This window comes from Nomascus leucogenys, chromosome 10 (genome assembly GCF_006542625.1).
Source record: "Nomascus leucogenys isolate Asia chromosome 10, Asia_NLE_v1, whole genome shotgun sequence".
Taxonomy (NCBI): Eukaryota; Metazoa; Chordata; class Mammalia; order Primates; family Hylobatidae; genus Nomascus; species Nomascus leucogenys.
In genome coordinates, this window is record NC_044390.1 from 654,294 (window position 1) to 671,880 (window position 17,587).

Here is a 17,587-nt window from a genome sequence, read left to right on the forward strand (position 1 = left end):
TAATTCTCAGAGCAATTCTATTCCAGGGTCCTAAATCAGATGAGGTGCCCAGGCTGGGCGCGGTGGCTCATGCCTGTAATCCCAGCACTTTGGGAGGCAGAGGCGGGCGGATCACCTGCACTCAGGAGTTCCAGATGAGCAGTCCAGAGAGAGGGAAGACAGGGAGGAGGCTCCTGCATGCCTTGGTGGCTCTGGAATCCACCAGGGACTATAGACTGTGCGTGGTCCTCCAGGCGGTGGTAGCCAGCATGGTTCATGCTCCAGTTCTAGTTCTGCTGGGAACATGCCATGCCATACGTAGCCTCCAGCGTGGAGAGACTGGGCTGCTTTGTAGCAAGTATCAAGTGAACAAGGAAGGGAAGAACATGGATCTTCGTGGGCAGATGTCTATTAGCAAAAACTGCGATGGGAGGCAGAATTATAAGATGGCCCCAAGATTCTCACCCCTCGGTGCACTCAGTTGCCTAATTTCCTCCCATTGAGTGTGGGCTGTGAATCTGACAGACGTCACTCTTGTGATTAGGCAAAGGCAATAAGATACTCCCCCACTTCACTGTTCTGTAAGACTGCCTCAGCACACGGGAGCGAGATCCTCCTGCTGTGAGAGGGCCACACCACGGGCCTCTAGCAGCTGAGATGGCCCCCAGCAACAGCCGGCAAGAAAGTGGGAACATCGGAGCTCTTTCCTTTAGCTGCTGCTGTGGCCGAAGCCTGAGTATGCTCAGGCTTCAGAAGAGGCTCACCTCTCGTGTCCTTTGCTGTGGCAAGGAGAAGGTCTAGTTGCACCCCAAGGAGACCAGTGAAATCACCAATGCCAACTCCCATCAGCAGATCCAGAAGCTGATCAAAGATAGGCTGAACATCCACAAGCCTGTGACTGTCCATTCCTGGGCTCAATGATGGAAAAATGCCTTGGCCTGCTGGAAGGGTGAGTACATGGATATAGGTAAGCTAAAGGGTATGGCCAATGCCTGAATGCCAGAGAAGGTAACTTGGATGAGGAGAATGAGGATTCTGCACGGGCTGCTCAGAAGATGCCATGAAGTTAAGAAGACTGACCACCAAATGTATCACAGCTTGTACCTGAAGGTGAAAGGAAATGTGTTCAAAACAAGCAGATTCTCATGGAGCACATCCATGAGCTGAAGGCAGAACAGGCCCAAAAGAAGCTCCTGGCTGCCCAGGCGGAGGCCCACAGGTCTGAGAACAAGCAAGCACACAAGCGGCTGAAGAGCGCACCCAGGCCAAGAAGAAGGTGATATCAAGACTTTGTCCAAGGAGGAAGACAGAAGCAATAAAAGCTCCCCCTTTCTTGTCTGTACATACTGACCTCCGTGATTACATAGATCAGCCATTAAAATAAAACAAGACGGCCGGGCACAGTGGCTCACACCTATAATCCCAGCACTTTGGAAAGCCGAGGCGGGCGGATCACGAGGTCAGGAGTTTGAGACCAGCCTGACCAACATGGAGGAACCCCATCTCTATTAAAAACACAACAATTAGCCGGGCTTGGTGGTGCATGCCTGTAATCCCAGCTACTCAGGAGGCTGAGGCAGGAGAATGTCTTGAATCCGGGAGGTGGAGGTTGTGGTGAGCCGAGATTGCGCCATTGCACTCCAGCCTGGGTAACAAGAGCAAAACTCCATCTCAAAAAAAAAAAAAAAGCGGGAATCTCATTCTTGCAACAAGACACTGAATTCTGCCAACAACTATGTGAATTTGAAAGAAGGCTCCGAGCCTTGGAGGAAATTGCAGACTTGGTCAACATCTTGAATACAGCCTTGTGAGAGTCAGGCTCTCAGAAGACCAAGAGACTTGGCTAAGCCATCTTTCAGCAATTGTGAGATAATAAGTGGGTATTGTTTTAAACCAGTAGCTTTGCGGTAACTTATTACACAAGAGTAGAAAACTAATACACTTGCTTGGTCAGGCACAGTGGCTCACACCTGTAATCCCAGCACTTTGGGAGGCCGAGGCGGGCAGATCACTTGAACTCAGGAGTTCGAGACCAGCCTGGGCAACATAGACCCCCATGTCTACAAAAAAAATACAAAACTTAGCCAGGCATAGTGTGCACCTGTAGTCCCAGCTACTCTGGAGGCTGAGATGGAAGGATTGCTTGAGCTCAGGTGGTTGAGGTTGTACTGAGCTTTGACTGCACCACTGTACTCCAGCCTGGGTGACAGAGTGAGACCCTGTCTCAAAAAAAAAAAAAATGAATGAAAAGAAAAGAAAGTCATAGAGCTGGAATCACACTATGTAACCTTTTCGAATGGCTTCTTTGCTTATTAATACACATTGAAATTTCCTCCATGTCTCTGACAAAGATTTTTTACATCCTACTTTATATAGCACATAAATAATAGAAAACAACATTTTATTTTTTATTAGGAAAATAAACACATATTGATTTGAGATTTGGTGGGTTTTTTCCCCCAGTCGAAACTCAAAAATCCTGCAGATTTAGCAAATTTAGAAGGGATCCCTGTTATTTGTGTGAAAGTTGATCATATGAATTGGGTCATTCTTGTCATACCCACCTAAAACAGGTTGAAAGAGCTGTGGGAAAAAAAGCATTCAGGGCATATAACACTGAGCCAAAAATGTAATTCTCTGGAAGCCTGGCTGCTGAAACTCCCTGCTGTAACCTGAAACAAGTTTTATTTAATGACTACTGGAAGGACACACTGCAACTCTAAAACTAGTTTTGTAACTGAACAGTCTAGCCTGAAAATGCACTTTAAAAGTTTTTTTTCCTTTTTCTCATTTTTCCCTAGTCTTGTGATATAACCTTGAACCTTACTGCAGAATCTTTTCTTCTCCTTAGTCTTAAAATACGGACTTGAAATGTACTTTCTTTGAAACACCATGTCCACTGCTTCTCACCATATACTCCCTTAGACCATGCACATTTGTCTAATTGTATGCTAGTATCTAATTATGTGCTTACTTAGAAGTTCCTGGGGATAATCTTGAGACAGACTTGGTAGGCATAGGGACCTATCTGCAAAATTCCAGAGATTACTTCAAGGCAGTTAGTCAACCACCGGGCCGTTATTGAGATGCAGCTAGCCCACACTCCAGGTGGACCATGGCTTGAGACAGCAACCAGAACAAGACACGCAGACCTAGTACTCAGCACCCCTCCTGCACACCTCCCAGTCCAAGTTCACATCCTTGGACTCAAAAACTCCGTTTTAAGCGAAACTCCGTCTCAAAAAACAAATGAAAAACAAAACAAAAGAGTTCTGTGAGACCTTCACTTTTTTCACCATCCGGTATTTCCCAAACACGATTCTGCTACCATTTTTGAATGACTACATAGCCATTATAATGGCAGCAGTGGCTGATCTGGAGGGGTGGCTGTGATGATGCCAGCTGCAAATGGGGAGGCATGGCCAGGGCTGAATGCTCCGTGGAGCCCCCGGGGGCTGGGAACAGGTGATCCCAGTGGGAGCCCCAAGCCATACCGAGTTGTCAGGAAGGGAGCCCTGTGCTCCCAGGCGCAGCTGCAGCCACCTAGTCGTGGCTCCAGACAGGGCATCCCTGCACTCTTGGGGACCTGGGAAGCACCCTTTTCCCACAGGCCCAAAAGTGCCTGCTCCCACTCCCTGGCCTCTCCCCACTCTCAGCACCTCCTCCATGGCAGAGCAAAGTTGTGGACGTGTCAAGATAGCCAAGCCTGGGAGCTATCACAACCCAGCCAAATGTGTGTGCACTTGGGGCAGTGCATGCCAGCCCTCCACCATCTCGACCTCTTCCAGAAACTGCTTTTGAGGCTGAAACTTTGGGCACCAAGAAGCATGGGAAGGAGGCTGGGTGGGGGAGGGGGGCGGCTGAGGGTGGCTCAGGGCAGGCCTGTGGGCAACCTTCAGCGTGGACAGCCTGGGCGTCATGAACAGCATGTTGATGGCCATGAGAGGCAGACAGGTTCCTAGGTGGGAAGGGGTGGGTTTTCTGTAAAACCCCACCTTCAAGCCACGGATGGCCTGAAGCCTGGAAGCCACGCTGCCAGTTCCAGGTGGAGTCTGTGACCCAGAGAGAGAAATTCCTTGATGCCTTTCGGCCAATGGGATGGTGTTTTTCCCAGGCCCGCCCATGACCGCCCATGGGCCAATCAGCAAGCACTTCCTCCCACCCATGGACCAATGAGCACACACTTTCTCCATTCTGAGCCCATAAAAAACCCGTAGACTCAGCCAGACTCAGACAGTGGAGATTATCTGTAGGCAGACGCGAGCTATTCACTTCAGGTTTCCTCTCCACTGAGGGCTGTTGGGTTGTCCAATAAAGCCCTTCTCTGCCTTGCTCACCCTCCAGTTGTCTGCATAACCTCATTCTTCCTGGACGTGGGATAAGAACTTGGGGGACAAGAACTTGGGACCTAACCAACAGCAGGAGAGAAAGGGGCTGTAACACATTCCTGGCTGAGTAACCATGCTCCTGGGCTGCGTGAGTGAAAAATGGCGACTCTTCTGGAGGCCCAGACTTTGGGATTCCCCGAGCCAGAGCTGTAACACTATAGCCCTCCTGCCCTCAGCCAGCACTGGGTGGCCGCCCCCCACGACGGGAAGCAGCAGCGGGCCAGAGCAGGGCAGCGGGACTGAAAGAGCTATATCACAAACAAGCTGAAGACACACCCCACCCAAAACACACCTCCCCGCTTGCCAGGCTGCAAGCAACGGGAAGGAGAGAAGAACTGTGGCCCTTCCGGGAGCCCAGACCTCAGACTCCGGAGCCAGGGCTGTGACACGCTGCCACACCCTCTTTGGGGCTCTGCTGTTCTTGGTGTCTCCGAGCTTTCCGGCGCCACCACTTCCCCTCGTCTAGATGCTGGTGCCTGCAGCAGAAGCCGCCTGCAGTATATCTGGTCCAGTCGCAGCCTTGCAAGGAGCCGGCGCCTGTGCCAGCGCCTGGAGCTGTCCGCCCCGCCGCAGCAGCCAGCGTGCCTGGCTGTGTGCACTGGCCGGACCCTTCACTTGCTCACTCACACACCCCTTGCGGCTCCGCGCCTGGCTCGCCCTTGGTAAGTGTGGGATCCAGGTGCAGCCTGCTGGGCCGAGTGGGTGGAACGAGCCCAGCGGGTGTGAGCAAAACTCAAGCAGAGGCGCGACCACAGTGGTTTCTGGCTGGCGAAGCGACACCCATTATTAGTAGCTTTCCGTAATTTGTATTTTACAATTCTTTTTCTGAGATCGTATCAATTTTTTATGCAGAACAGCCCTGTAATAATGGGGGCAAAGGGTCGGGCACAGTGGCTCACGCCTGTAATCCCAGCACTATGGGAGGCTGAGGCGGGTGGATCACCTGAGGTCACGAGTTCGAGACCAGCCTGGCCAATATGGCGAAAGTCCGTCTCTACTAAAAATACAAATACAAAAAAAAAAAATTAGCCGGGCATGGTGGCGGGCGCCTGTAATCCCAGCTACTTGGGAAGCTGAGGCAGGAGAATCGCTTGAACCCGGGAGACAGAGGTTGCGGTGAGCCGAGATCGCACCATTGCATTCCAGCCTGGCAACAAGAGCGTAACTAATGGGAGCAAAGATAATCATTTCAGCGATGAGAAGAGATCTTGAATTTAAGATACTCCCTACATTTGGGATTCAGAGCACCCTTTGTTCCACCTGTGAATGCTCTAGCCATCGTGCCTTTTCAAAATACCATTCCTTTTGTTGTTCTCTTTCTGAGCTTGATGTCAAATTATTAAAAGGAAGTGAATATAAAGGCATGGAGAAAGTGAGATTAAATGCATACAAGTGTTGCTTAGTAAATTGGACACAATGTTTGACTATACAGGCACGAGAGGGACCCAGAGACAGGGATCTACTTATGTCCTGCTGCTACAGGGTGCCTCCGCATCCCACCTTCATCCTGTTTGTCATGAACCTGTGTGGAGTGTTTTTTTTCTTGTCCCTAATCAAACATACAGAGACTGAGAAAACTGACTCCAGTGCTTGAGTGCATGCGTTTGAATTGCAACATAATCTTTTTTTTTTTTTTTTTTTTTTTTTTTTTTTTTTGAGACGGTGGCTAGCTCTGTCCCCCAGGCTGGAGTGCAGGGGCTCGATCTCGGCTCACTGCAAGCTCCGCCTCCCGGGTTCAAGCCATTCTCCTGCCTCAGCCTCCCGAGTAGCTGGCACTACAAGCGCCCGCCACCACACCCAGCTAAGTTTTTTTTTTTTTTTTTTTGGTATTTTTTGTATTTTAGAGACGGGTTTTCGCTGAGTTAGCCAGGATGGTCTCGATCTCCTGACATCGTGATCCGCCCGCCTCGGCCTCCCAAAGTGCTGGGATTACAGGCGTGAGCCACCGCGCCCGGCCGCAACATGGTCATTTTTATTTGCTTTCTCAACCAGTGGATATATTTTGTGACTGATTGACTGTATGTAATAATATGGACATCTGGATATGTGCCTCTGGGAACACATGAAATGACACGTCACCAAACACACTCGCAGACAGCAATCGGTAGTAACCTGGGTACGTCTCCTTTAAGAAATAGCGAAGCCCCGCCTCCTTCCCAACCCGGAGAGTCCATTTCCCAGCTCCCCCTACAGGGGTTCGGCCTTTACTTCCGGAAGGAGGTGGAGGCGACCATCAACTCTCCCGCCGTGCGCCTGTGGGAACTACAACATTACCCAGAATGGCCTGCGTTGGGCGGCGGCGACCTTCAGCCAATGAGGGCTCCGAAAGGTGGTGTTTCCGTAAGCGCACGCGCGGTCGCGGCGGGACTTCCGTTGTCCTCCTCGTGTCGGTCGTTTTGGCATTTGTCTGGACTGTTTACTTGCTAGAAAGCCCCGGAGCGCTGGGTCAGCATCATCCGTGACTGACTGAGAAGGCGCGAGAGGAGTCTTCCCCGCTGCACAGAGGCGTGGCTGAGGCTCGGCGGCGCCTGGGGTACCCCGGCCCGGCCCGGAATAAGGACCTCCTCTCTGGCCCCTCTCCGCCCACAGAGTCAGATGGCGGCGGCCGAGCTGACGGCCCCGGCCCGGGTATGTGCCGCGTCCTCTGGGCCTTCCCCGCCCTCCCCACGCGAGTCCTAGCACCCCCGAGGGCGCCAGCTTGCGGCCCTGCAGCCCAGGACAGGACATGGGGCCTCGTCGGAGGGGCTCCCGTTTCCAACATCTGGTGTGCTACGGAAGGGAGGGCGCGACTGGCAAGGAGCCCCTGATGGGAGGCTCCACCGAGCCCTGGGGCACAGAGGTGACACAGCCAGTGCGAGGGCACCCGGCTCCAAGGCCAGGCATGGGGCTACAGGGTGGCCTGAGCCCATCTAATACCGCCATAGATGCCCTTTTCTGAGGCCTGGCTCTTTCCACGTTTCCCTTGGCTGTAGAGGGGGTTATGAGACCTACGCCAGGAAGGGGAGGGTTTCCCAGTCTCTCACTAGCCCTAACTCCCACTCACAGGTTCTCTGGGTTGTGGAGTGCCATTCCCCCAGCCCTTAGTTCTGAAGACCTTGGGTGAACCCCAAGCCCAGGGTTCTGTGTCCATGTTAGCCGGTATATAGAGTTGTTCCAATTTCTGGCAGCCAATGTGAACAGGTGTGGAAGGTTTTTCCAGAAAGGTACAAGATGTGCGAATGCTTAGGTGCAGTACGGAGCTGGGAGCATTTATGAAGCCACAAGTCTCCTTGCTTTCTGGTGGGAAGCAAAGAACAGGAGGATAGACGTCAGGACTGCAGTGGCTGCCTGAGAAGTTGAGTGTGTTTTCAGAAGGTAATAGCAAGTTTGAATCAGAAAAAAGAGGTAGTTTACTAAGGTCTTCACAGACTTCATCTGTGTGCACAGTGGGGCACAAACTGGGGGGTTGAGGGAGGAGGAAGGAAAATCAGGGTAGACTAGTCCAAGTGAGGGTTACTGGCCCAGGATCGTGGTTTAGGTGATGTGGTGAGATTCTGGATGTGTGGTTTCAAAAGGGACAACTAAATTACATAATGTAGGTGGTGAGGGAGTGAAACAGAGGACTCAGAGAAGACCCCAGGGTTTTTGGTATTAGCAGCTGTAGGGAAAGAAGTTGCATCAACTAAGATGAACAAATTGGCAATAGGACTAGTATTCACTAGGGATATCAGGTTTATTTACGCCATGCTAAGAGTCAGATCTTTCAGAGCCTACTAAATGGAGGCATTAAGTGGGCAGATGAACGTGTAGGTCTTGAAATCTAGGGAGTGGTTCAAGGTGCAGATATTCAAGATGTGGCTGTTGTGTGCACCAAGGTGAGTGAGCTGTGGGTCACAGGCGGGGCAAGCTCCAGGTTTTGGTTCTAAAGCTGTTAGTGGGCCAAGACGGGGAGGATGATGATAGAGTAAGTGGTCATGAAGGCAGGGTATGTAAAAGACAGTGTAGTTTGGCAATGGCCAGGGCTCCCAAGAGAAGAATGGATATGAGATGGGTGCAAACGCATAGGACACTCAGGCCAAAACTCGTGCTTATTCACCACTTTGTGGGTATCCAGGATTTTGTAATAACTTGATGGGGCCTGGGTGTTTCATTCAGGCTGGAAGATTAAGCTAGCGTCATGTGGTCATTTGTGAGAGTCATTGTGTGTGAGATGAGCGACCAGTGAGGTTGGGATTTAAATGAGCTTTAGGTGGATATATGACTGCCAAGGGGATGGTAAGTGCAGCACAGAAGTGGAATAGGGCCATGGTTATCTATGATTCACCTGTGGTTCTGTGTGGCTATGTCTGAGGCAAGGAATACAGCCTGGCAGGGAGGCCTTCAAAGAAATTTTTGAGGCTGCTTCCTCTAGTGTAAGCCATGGGAAGTTTGGGATTTTGGATCCTGTTTATATCCACACTTTGAATGCTGCCTGCCAAGTTGCCGTATAAGGCCAGAAATTAAGGCCCAGTATGATATGTCACCTTGACATCTGATGAAAACGATACAGCCTTAGATGGCCTGAGAGCAAATTCCTCTTCCCACTTTGCTCCCATGAATAAGCTTTCTTAGCCAAATGAACCCTTCTTATTCCAGGGAACCAGAACAGTTCCTGCTTATTACTTTGTAGTGGGTTTCAGTTCCCTACCAATTTTTTGAGTTATTCAAACAGGCCAGTCCCCTCCTCTGGGGACCAGTGGAGCTTCTCCATCTTAATGCTACAAAACTTACATTCTACAGCACCTGGTTGTTACTCTTTTCTGGAGTACTGCCTCCGTATGGCCCTGTGTGGAGTGTGGTATTCTTTCACAGGCTATGAGTATTTGTCTTTAATTAATAAACTGTTCAGCCGGGTGTGGTGGCTCACGCCTGTAATCCCAGCAGTTTGGGAGGCCGAGGCGGGCAGCTCACAAGGTCAGGAGATCAAGACCATACTGGCTAACACGGTGAAACCCCGTCTCTACTAAAAATATAAAAAATTAGCCAGGCGTGATGGCGGGCACCTGTAGTCCCAGCTACTTGGGTGGCTAAGGCAGGAGAATGGCATGAACCCGGGAGGTGAAGCTTGCCCCTCTGCACTCCAGCCTGGGCGACAGAGCAAGATTCTGTCTCAAAAAAAAAAAAAAAAAATTAAGAAACTGTTGATCTCATTTGTCCAATGTCACATGTCTCGTATTTGGCTATTGGTTATCCATTCTTTTTTTTTTTTTTCTTTGAGACGCAGTCTTGCTCTGTCACCCACGCTGGAGTGCAGTGGTGCAATCTCGGCTCATTGCAACTTCCACCTCTCCACCTCCTGGGTTCTAGTGATTCTCCTGCCTCAGCCTCCCGAGTAGCTGGTACTACAGCCACATGCCACCACGCCTGGCTAATTTTTTGTATTTTTAGTAGAGATGGGGTTTCACCATGTTAGCCAGGATGGTCTCGATCTCCTGACCTCGTGATCCACCCACCTCGGCCTCCCAAAGTGCTGGGATTACAGGCATGAGCCACTGCGCCTGGCCCAGGTTATCCACTCTTTCACGCAGGTAGCATGTGGGGAGGCCAGGATTTGCCTGTGGTATGGGACGTAGTGGTGGTCATGGTCATGTGGCAGTGGGATCTGGAGACCTGAGGTATGTCTCAGATGATACGCACTTGGAGAGGGAGTGTGTGCCTGATGGTCCCAGTGTCCTGGTTGAGACTTCCATGACCTTGGTCATACGAGAGGAATGCTTGTCAGGAAGGAGTGGTTGCCCTTATGCCACGCCCACAGCTTAGATACATGTATTTGTTCATCTGCCTCTTGTTACAGATGGCTGCAACTGGTGACCAAGAGCCCCAATAGGAGACAACAGCACCAGTTGACTGCTTTCTCCTCTGAGTTGGGGAGCTTGGAAAGAGGATGAGCATGGGGTAAATGTGTGAGGGGAAGGATTATGGATCCTGAGAGGAGGAACCGTTTGTGGTTTCATCTGTCCCCATCCTGGCAGGGCATTGTGACCTTTGAGGACGTGGCTGTGTACTTCTCCTGGAAGGAATGGGGTCTTCTTGATGAGGCTCAGAAATGCCTGTACCACGATGTGATGCTGGAGAACTTGGCACTTACAACCTCCCTGGGTAAGGTCCTCACACCCACCTCTGTGCCCCGAGCTAGTCTTTGCTCTTACCCCATCCCCAGGGACAGATGTGTCTTCACAAGAAGACTATTGACACAGCTTCCTGTTCCTGCGTAGGTGCTGCTGTTGGTAGGGCTAAGATTGTATGTTGCCTGCTTTTCTCCTTGAGCAAGCAAAACCTGCTTCCCTTTCATGTGGAAAGATTCAGAGTCAGGCTTCTTATAGTCGGCCTCATGGATCTCACCTGGTTTGCCTCTCCCTGGCCAGGTGACATTGTCCAGATCCGAGGCTCCTTGAGGCCCAGGTTCTACTTCCTTCCTCTAGGGGACACTTCCTCATGCCAGCCTCTGCCAGCAATTATCATCACTGACATTGTCACCACTATGTGGGCTACGAGTGGCTCTTGCAAAATCCTCCTCTGAATTTCTCCTTGTATTATTTGTTTTTTCCTGTGGGCTATCATGTGCAGAGTCATTCTGGGCTGGTCTTGGGTGCTTGCATATTCCAAGTTCCATGTTCTTGATCGTAGGGGTCAGGTGGACAGGCCCTGTGGTTCTGAGGATGGCTGTGATTCCCCACAGCAAGATGGACTCAGGGGGAGCCTGGCCCTAGAGACTAACACCTAAAGGAGGACATTCTATCAGGGTTATGTTCACATCATACCAGAGACATATCCTGTTTGACTAATATTTTGGTGCTAATGACATTTGAAGCCAAATGTCATTACTGCCTTTTCATTCCCATTCTTGACACTTAGCCTGCTTGTCAGCTCTACACCTGGTTACTACATCTCTTGCTTCCAGCCTGGGGTTAATCCCCACATCTCTGGACTCCATGTCTTACCCATTTTTCTCACTGCCTTATCTGCAGTGTTCTCCAGTGTTGGCCTCTACGTAATATGTTATGAGGTGTCCACGTATGTCAGCTGCTATTTTGTTATCACATTTTCCTGGGCCTGGACACATATCTCTACACAATGCATGTGTTAGCAGGAGAGCAGATCTCACTGAAAGTTGTTCTAGAGAATGAGTTGTATATCCTGCCTCTTCTCCATGTTTCTCATCCCATGGCTGTGTTTTTTAACTCATGAGCCCTTCCCAGTTCTGTGATCTTTAGAGGCCCAGTTCTGCTAGGCAGCCCTGTCTTCAACTTGACCCAACAGCTTGGTCCTGAAAACAACCCCATGGACTCAGTTCCTGGGTTTGTTGGATGCATATTTGTCCATGGGCTACCCCCACTCCACTAAAGTCAGCATGCTCTTCACCAACATTTTCTTTGTTTCAGGTGGTTGTGGAGCAGGGGATGAGGAGGCACCTTATCAGCAGAGCACTTCTCCACAGCGGGTGTCACAGGTTAGGATTCCTAACACCCTTCCTTATCCCCAGAAGACCAACCCCTGTGAGATATGTGGCCCAGTCTTGAGAGAGATTTTGCACTTGGTTGAGCACCAGGGTACACACCATGGTCAGAAACTGTATACAGACGGGGCACGTAGGAAACAATTACAATTTACTGCATACCTTCATCAGCACCAGAAGCAGCATGTTGGACAGAAACACTTCAGAAGCAATGGGGGCAGAGACATGTTTTTGAGCAGCTGCACATTTGAAGTATCTGGGAAGCCCTTCACTTGCAAGGAGGTTGGGAAGGATTTCCTGGCGAGATCGAGATTTCTTCAGCAACAGGCTGCTCACACCAGAAAGAAGTCAAACAGAACCAAGAGTGCAGTGGCCTTTCACAGTGTGAGAAATCATTACAACTGGGGAGAATGTGTGAAAGCTTTCAGCTACAAACATGTACGTGTTCAGCACCAGGGAGACCACCTCATTAGGGAAAGATCTTACATGTGCAGTGAATGTGGGAAATCTTTTAGCACAAGCTGTAGCCTCAGTGATCATTTGAGAGTTCACACTTCAGAAAAGCCTTATACATGTGGGGAATGTGGGAAATCCTATAGGCAAAGCTCTAGCCTTATTACACACCGAAGAATTCACACTGGAGTAAGACCTCATCAATGTGATGAATGTGGAAAATTATTTAACAGGAAGTATGACCTTCTTATACATCAGAGAGTTCATACTGGAGAAAGGCCTTACAAGTGCAGTGAATGTGGGAAATCCTTTAGCCATAGCTCTAGCCTCATTACACACCAGAGAATTCATACTGGAATGAGGCCTTATGAGTGCAGTGAATGTGGGAAATCCTTTATCCATAGTTCTAGCCTTATTACACACCAGAGAGTTCACACTGGTACAAGGCCTTATATGTGCAGTGAATGTGGGAAATCTTTTAGCCAGAGCTGTCACCTTATTAAACACCGGAGACTTCACATTGGAGAAGGGCCTTATGAGTGTAGTGAATGTGGGAAATTGTTTACTTACAGATCTCGTTTCTTCCAACACCAGAGAGTTCATACTGGAGTAAGATCTCATGAATGTCATGAATGTGGAAAATTATTTAGCAGGAAATTTGACCTCATTGTACATGAGAGAGTTCACACAGGAGAAAGGCCATATGAGTGCAGTGAATGTGGAAAATCCTTTACCTGTAAATCCTACCTCATTTCACACTGGAAAGTTCATACTGGAGCAAGGCCTTATGAATGTGGGGAATGTGGGAAGTCATTTACCCATAGCTCTACACTCCTTCAACACCAGAGAGTTCACACTGGAGAAAGGCCTTATGAGTGCAATGAATGTGGGAAGTTTTTTAGCCAGAGCTCCAGCCTCATTAGACATAGGAGAAGTCACACCGGAGAAAGGCCTTATGAGTGCAGTGAATGTTGGAAATCCTTTAGTAACCACTCTAGCCTCGTTAAACACCGAAGAGTTCATACTGGAGAAAGGCCTTATGAATGCAGTGAATGTGGAAAATCCTTTAGCCAGAGCTCTAACCTCACTAATCACCAGCGAATTCACAGTGGGGAAAGGCCTTATGAGTGTAGTGACTGTGGAAAATTTTTTACCTTCAACTCCAACCTCCTAAAACATCAGAATGTTCACAAGGGATAAAGGTTAGGTAACACACATAGGGCTGTTATGGACTGAGAAGTGTCCCTGCAAAATTCATAGACATAAATAAATAAATAAATACGTATTTTCAATAACCATGCTTTATATTTAGTATATGTTCTCTGAATTTTGTTTTATACAAATAAGTTTATATGTGTACATACTACTTTGTCTCTCATATCCACACATAAAACTAAATGGTTTCTTTTTTAAAAAAATTCTTTGTTTTTAAATGGACAAATTACAATTGTACATGTTCCTGGAGTACATAGTGATGTTTTGATACCTATAATTTAGAGTGATCAGAGTAATTAGCATATCCATCATCTCAAACATTCGTCATTCCTTTATATTGGGAACAGTCAGTCTCAATTGCCATTCTCCTAACAACTTGAAATTATATATTATTAACTTTAGTTCTCCTGTAGTGGTATGGAACACTAGAACTTATTCCTCCTGTCTAGTTGTAATTTTGTAGCTTTCAACCAATCTTTGTCTATTCCTGCCTACCCACTACCATTCCCAGCCTCTAGTATCCTCTGTTCTACTTTTTACTTCTAAGAGATCAACTTTTTTTTTTGTGGGGGTGGGGGACAGTCTTGCTGTGTCTCCCAGGCTTTTTTTTTTTTTTTTTTTTTTTTTTTTGAGACGGAGTTTCGCTCTTTTTGCCCAGGCTGGAGTGCAACGGCATGATCTTGGCTCACCACAGCCTCTGCCTCCTGGATTCAAGCGATTCTTCTGCCTCAGCCTCCCGAGTAGCTGGGATTATAGGCATGTGCTACCACCCTGGCTAATTTTGTATTTTTTAGTAGAGACGGGGTTTCTCCATGTTGGTCAGGCTGGTCTTGAACTCCCAACCTCAGGTGATCCACCTGCCTCAGCCCCCCAAAGTGCTGGGATTACAGGCGTGAGCCACTGCGCCTGGGCATGAGTTTCCTTTTCTCTGCATCCTTGCCAGCATCTGTTGTTGTCTTTTTTATAATAATTATCCTAAACGGGGAGAGTGATGCCTCATTGCGGTTTTGATTTGCGTTTCCCAGATAGTGATTAGTGTGTTTTAATGTATTTTTTGACCATTCGTATGTTGTCTTTTGAAAAATGCCTATTCAGGTCGTTTGACATTTTTAAATTGGATTGTTTGAGGGTTTCTTTGCTGTTGAAATACTTCAGTTGCTTGTGTATTGTATTCTGGCTTTTTTTTTTTTTTTTTGAGACGGAGTTGCTGTGTTGTCCACGTTGGAGTGCAGTGGCACGATTTCAGCTCACTGCAATATCTGCCTCCCGGGTTCAAGCAATTCTCCTGCCTCAGCCTCCTGAGTAGCTGGGATTACAGGTGTGCGCCACCACACCCAGCTAATTTTTATATTTTTAGTAGACACGGTTTTTTGCCATATTGGCTAGGCTGGTCTCAAACTCCTGACCTCAAGTGATCTGCCCACCTTGGGCTCCCAAAGTGCTGGGATTACAGGCGTGGCCACTGCATCTGGCCTCTTTCTTGACTCTTGACATTTTCCTTACACTGTCACTGAGTGGGTTCTACATCAGAAAAAGATGAATAGGCCAGGTGTAGTGGCCGAATCCTATAATGCCAGCACTTAGGGGGGCCAAGGCGGGAGGATTGCTTGAACTCAGGAGTTTGATACCAGCCTGGGCAACATGGCAAAACCACATCTCTACAAAAAATACAAAAATTAGCCGGTTGTGGTGGTGCATGCCTGTAGTCCCAATTACTCCTGAAGGCTGAGATGGGAGGATCACTTGAGCCTGAGAGGTTGAGACTGCAGTGAGCCTTGATCGTGCCACTGCACTTCAGCCTTAGCAACAGAGTGAGATGCTGTCTCAAAAAAGGAAAAAAAAAAAATAGAATGTGGAGATAAGCAGATTTCAAATGCGAAGTGAAAAAGAAGCTTTTCATTGTTCAAACCATATTGCTAAGTGAGAAAAGCAAAGTACAGATCTGTATAGAATCTGACTTTTTTTCCTGTGAGATGAAAAACGTGTAACATAATTGACACACACAGAATAATAGGCAAAGGGAGACACAATTCTATGAGGATAATACTATACTGCAAATTTCACCTTCTGTTTTTACTTATTCATTAAATTATTTATTTAGAGACAGAGTCTTGCTCTGCTGCCCAGGCTGGCCTCAAACTCCTTTGCTGAAGTGATCCTCCCTCTAAGCCTCCCAAATAGGTGGGTGAACAGGCACAGTTTTTCTTCACCGGTATTGTTCAATGTTTTTAATAAAGAAGAAAGTCTCATTTTAATGACAAAACCAACAAGGGGGCCATTTTTAATCACATGCTGACCTTAATTCCATCTCTTCTTAGACATCATTGTTAAAACTTCTGGGCTGGGCGAAGTGGCTCATGCCTGTAGTCCCAGCACTTTGGGAGGCCACCTCGGGTGGATCACCTGAGGTGAGGAGTTTGCGACCAGTCTGGCCAAAATGGTGAAACCTCGTCTCTACTAAAAATACAAAAATTAGCTGGGTGTGGTGGCAGGCACCTGTAATCTCAGCTACTTGGGAGGCTGAGGCAGGAGAATGAATTGCTTGACCCAGGAGGAGGAGGTTGCAGTGAGCTGAAACTGCACCATTTTACTCCAGCCTGGGCAACAAGAGTGAAACTCCTCAAAAACAACAGCGAAACCCTGTAAAGTCAGCTGGGAGCGGTGACTTACGCCTGTAATGTCAGCACTTTGGGAGGCCAAGGCAGGCAGATCAGAGGTCAGGAGTTCGAGACCAGTCTGGCCAACATGGTGAAACCTTGTCTCTACTAAAAATACAAAAATTAGCTGGGTGTGGTGGCAGGCATCTGTTATCCCAGCTACTTGGGAGACTGAGGCAGGAGAATTGCTTGAACCCAGGAGGTGGATGTTGCAGTGAGCCGAGATGGCACCACTGCACTCCAGCCTGGGAAAAAATGAGACTTTGTCTCAAAAAAAAAAGAAAACTGTGAAGGGTAAATTTTTTTCACCATCCACTAATGTTTCAATAGAGCTATTTCTGTCATCACATTTATTAGATAGTCGTTGGTAATAAGTTTCTGTAACTGGCATTTCACCTCTTTTTCTGGTGTCATATTAGTTCCTCATGCAGAACACTCCCCGCTGTCACAAGAGAAAGAAATGATAATCACTTCCCAGGAAAGATACAAGCTCGATAATTTAACATACGCCCAATGTCTCCAGGTGGATATCATCACCACCATTACCAATACCAAGGTGGGATTTCTCTCACTGTTCTTTACCTGAGACTGACTTCAAGTTCCTAAAATGGGTTGAAAATATAAGTTAGAATACCAAGTAAGGGATATTACATGAATAAATGTTTTGCTCAATGAATTGGACACAATAATTGACTATATAAGCAGGAGAGTTGTTTTTCCGTGGGAACGACTGATTCACCTTTGTACTCTTGCTTTAGCCTCTCCTCTATCTTCCTTGGCATGGTCCTATCTGGATTAGTTCTCTTTTGCCCCTGGCAGACTGAAAAACCAACTCTATTGCCTCAGAGTGAGGCAGGAGAATAGGGAATTAGGGTAACCAAGGATGAAGGCATAAGCAAAAGAACAGCAGGTGCAGCTAGTTCTAGGCAAGATGAGGCAGCACACAGGCCACATCCTCACTCCTGTCGTAACAAGACAGAAGTCTCCACTTCAGCCTCTGCGTGTGCACCAATCCTTCATAGGATTGGAGGCCTTTAAAGAGCTCTTGGGGTATTATAAAATTCTAGCTTATTGTTAATGGCAAAAACCGCAATTACTTTTGCACCAACCTAATAAAACCCTAAAAAACATTGTAATCGGGGTTCTTGAGCCGCTTGGTCGCCTGCTCCCAAACCTACATTCCACTTCTGTGGAGTGTACTTTCACCTCAATAAATCTGCGCTTTCATTGGTCCGTTCTTTCGTTGCTTTTTTTTGTGTGTTTTGTTCACTTTGTTCAATGTGCCAACAACCTGGACAACTCACAGTCAAGACTTTCCATCCGGTAACATGAGTGCATTCATGTGAATTATAACACAGTAATGTTTATCAGCCTCTGCTTCCAGTGCAGGCATTTTGTGTCTAAACGATTGTATAAAGTGA

General features: G+C 48.0%; 1 protein-coding gene and 1 pseudogene across 1 annotated transcript; both read left to right on the forward strand.

The window, feature by feature from the left end:
* The first annotated feature begins 714 nt into the window (after positions 1-714).
* LOC101178074 lies at positions 715-6,833 on the forward strand (annotated as a pseudogene).
* ZNF256 (zinc finger protein 256) lies at positions 6,711-13,589 on the forward strand. The gene is made up of 3 exons (XM_003277232.4): positions 6,711-6,995; positions 10,358-10,484; positions 11,768-13,589. Exons 1-3 carry the CDS (start codon positions 6,963-6,965, stop codon positions 13,492-13,494), a joined length of 1,887 nt encoding a protein of 628 aa, XP_003277280.1. The 5' UTR covers positions 6,711-6,962; the 3' UTR covers positions 13,495-13,589.
* Positions 13,590-17,587: the final 3,998 nt, after the last annotated feature.

Excerpts from the sequence above, each read along its gene's own strand:
- ZNF256 (XM_003277232.4), top strand. The coding sequence starts at position 6,963 with ATGGCGGCGGCCGAGCTGACGGCCCCGGCCCGG. Across the intron at positions 6,996-10,357 it reads AGCTGACGGCCCCGGCCCGG|GGCATTGTGACCTTTGAGGA; the intron begins GTATGTGCCGCG and ends CCATCCTGGCAG. Across the intron at positions 10,485-11,767 it reads GGCACTTACAACCTCCCTGG|GTGGTTGTGGAGCAGGGGAT; the intron begins GTAAGGTCCTCA and ends TCTTTGTTTCAG.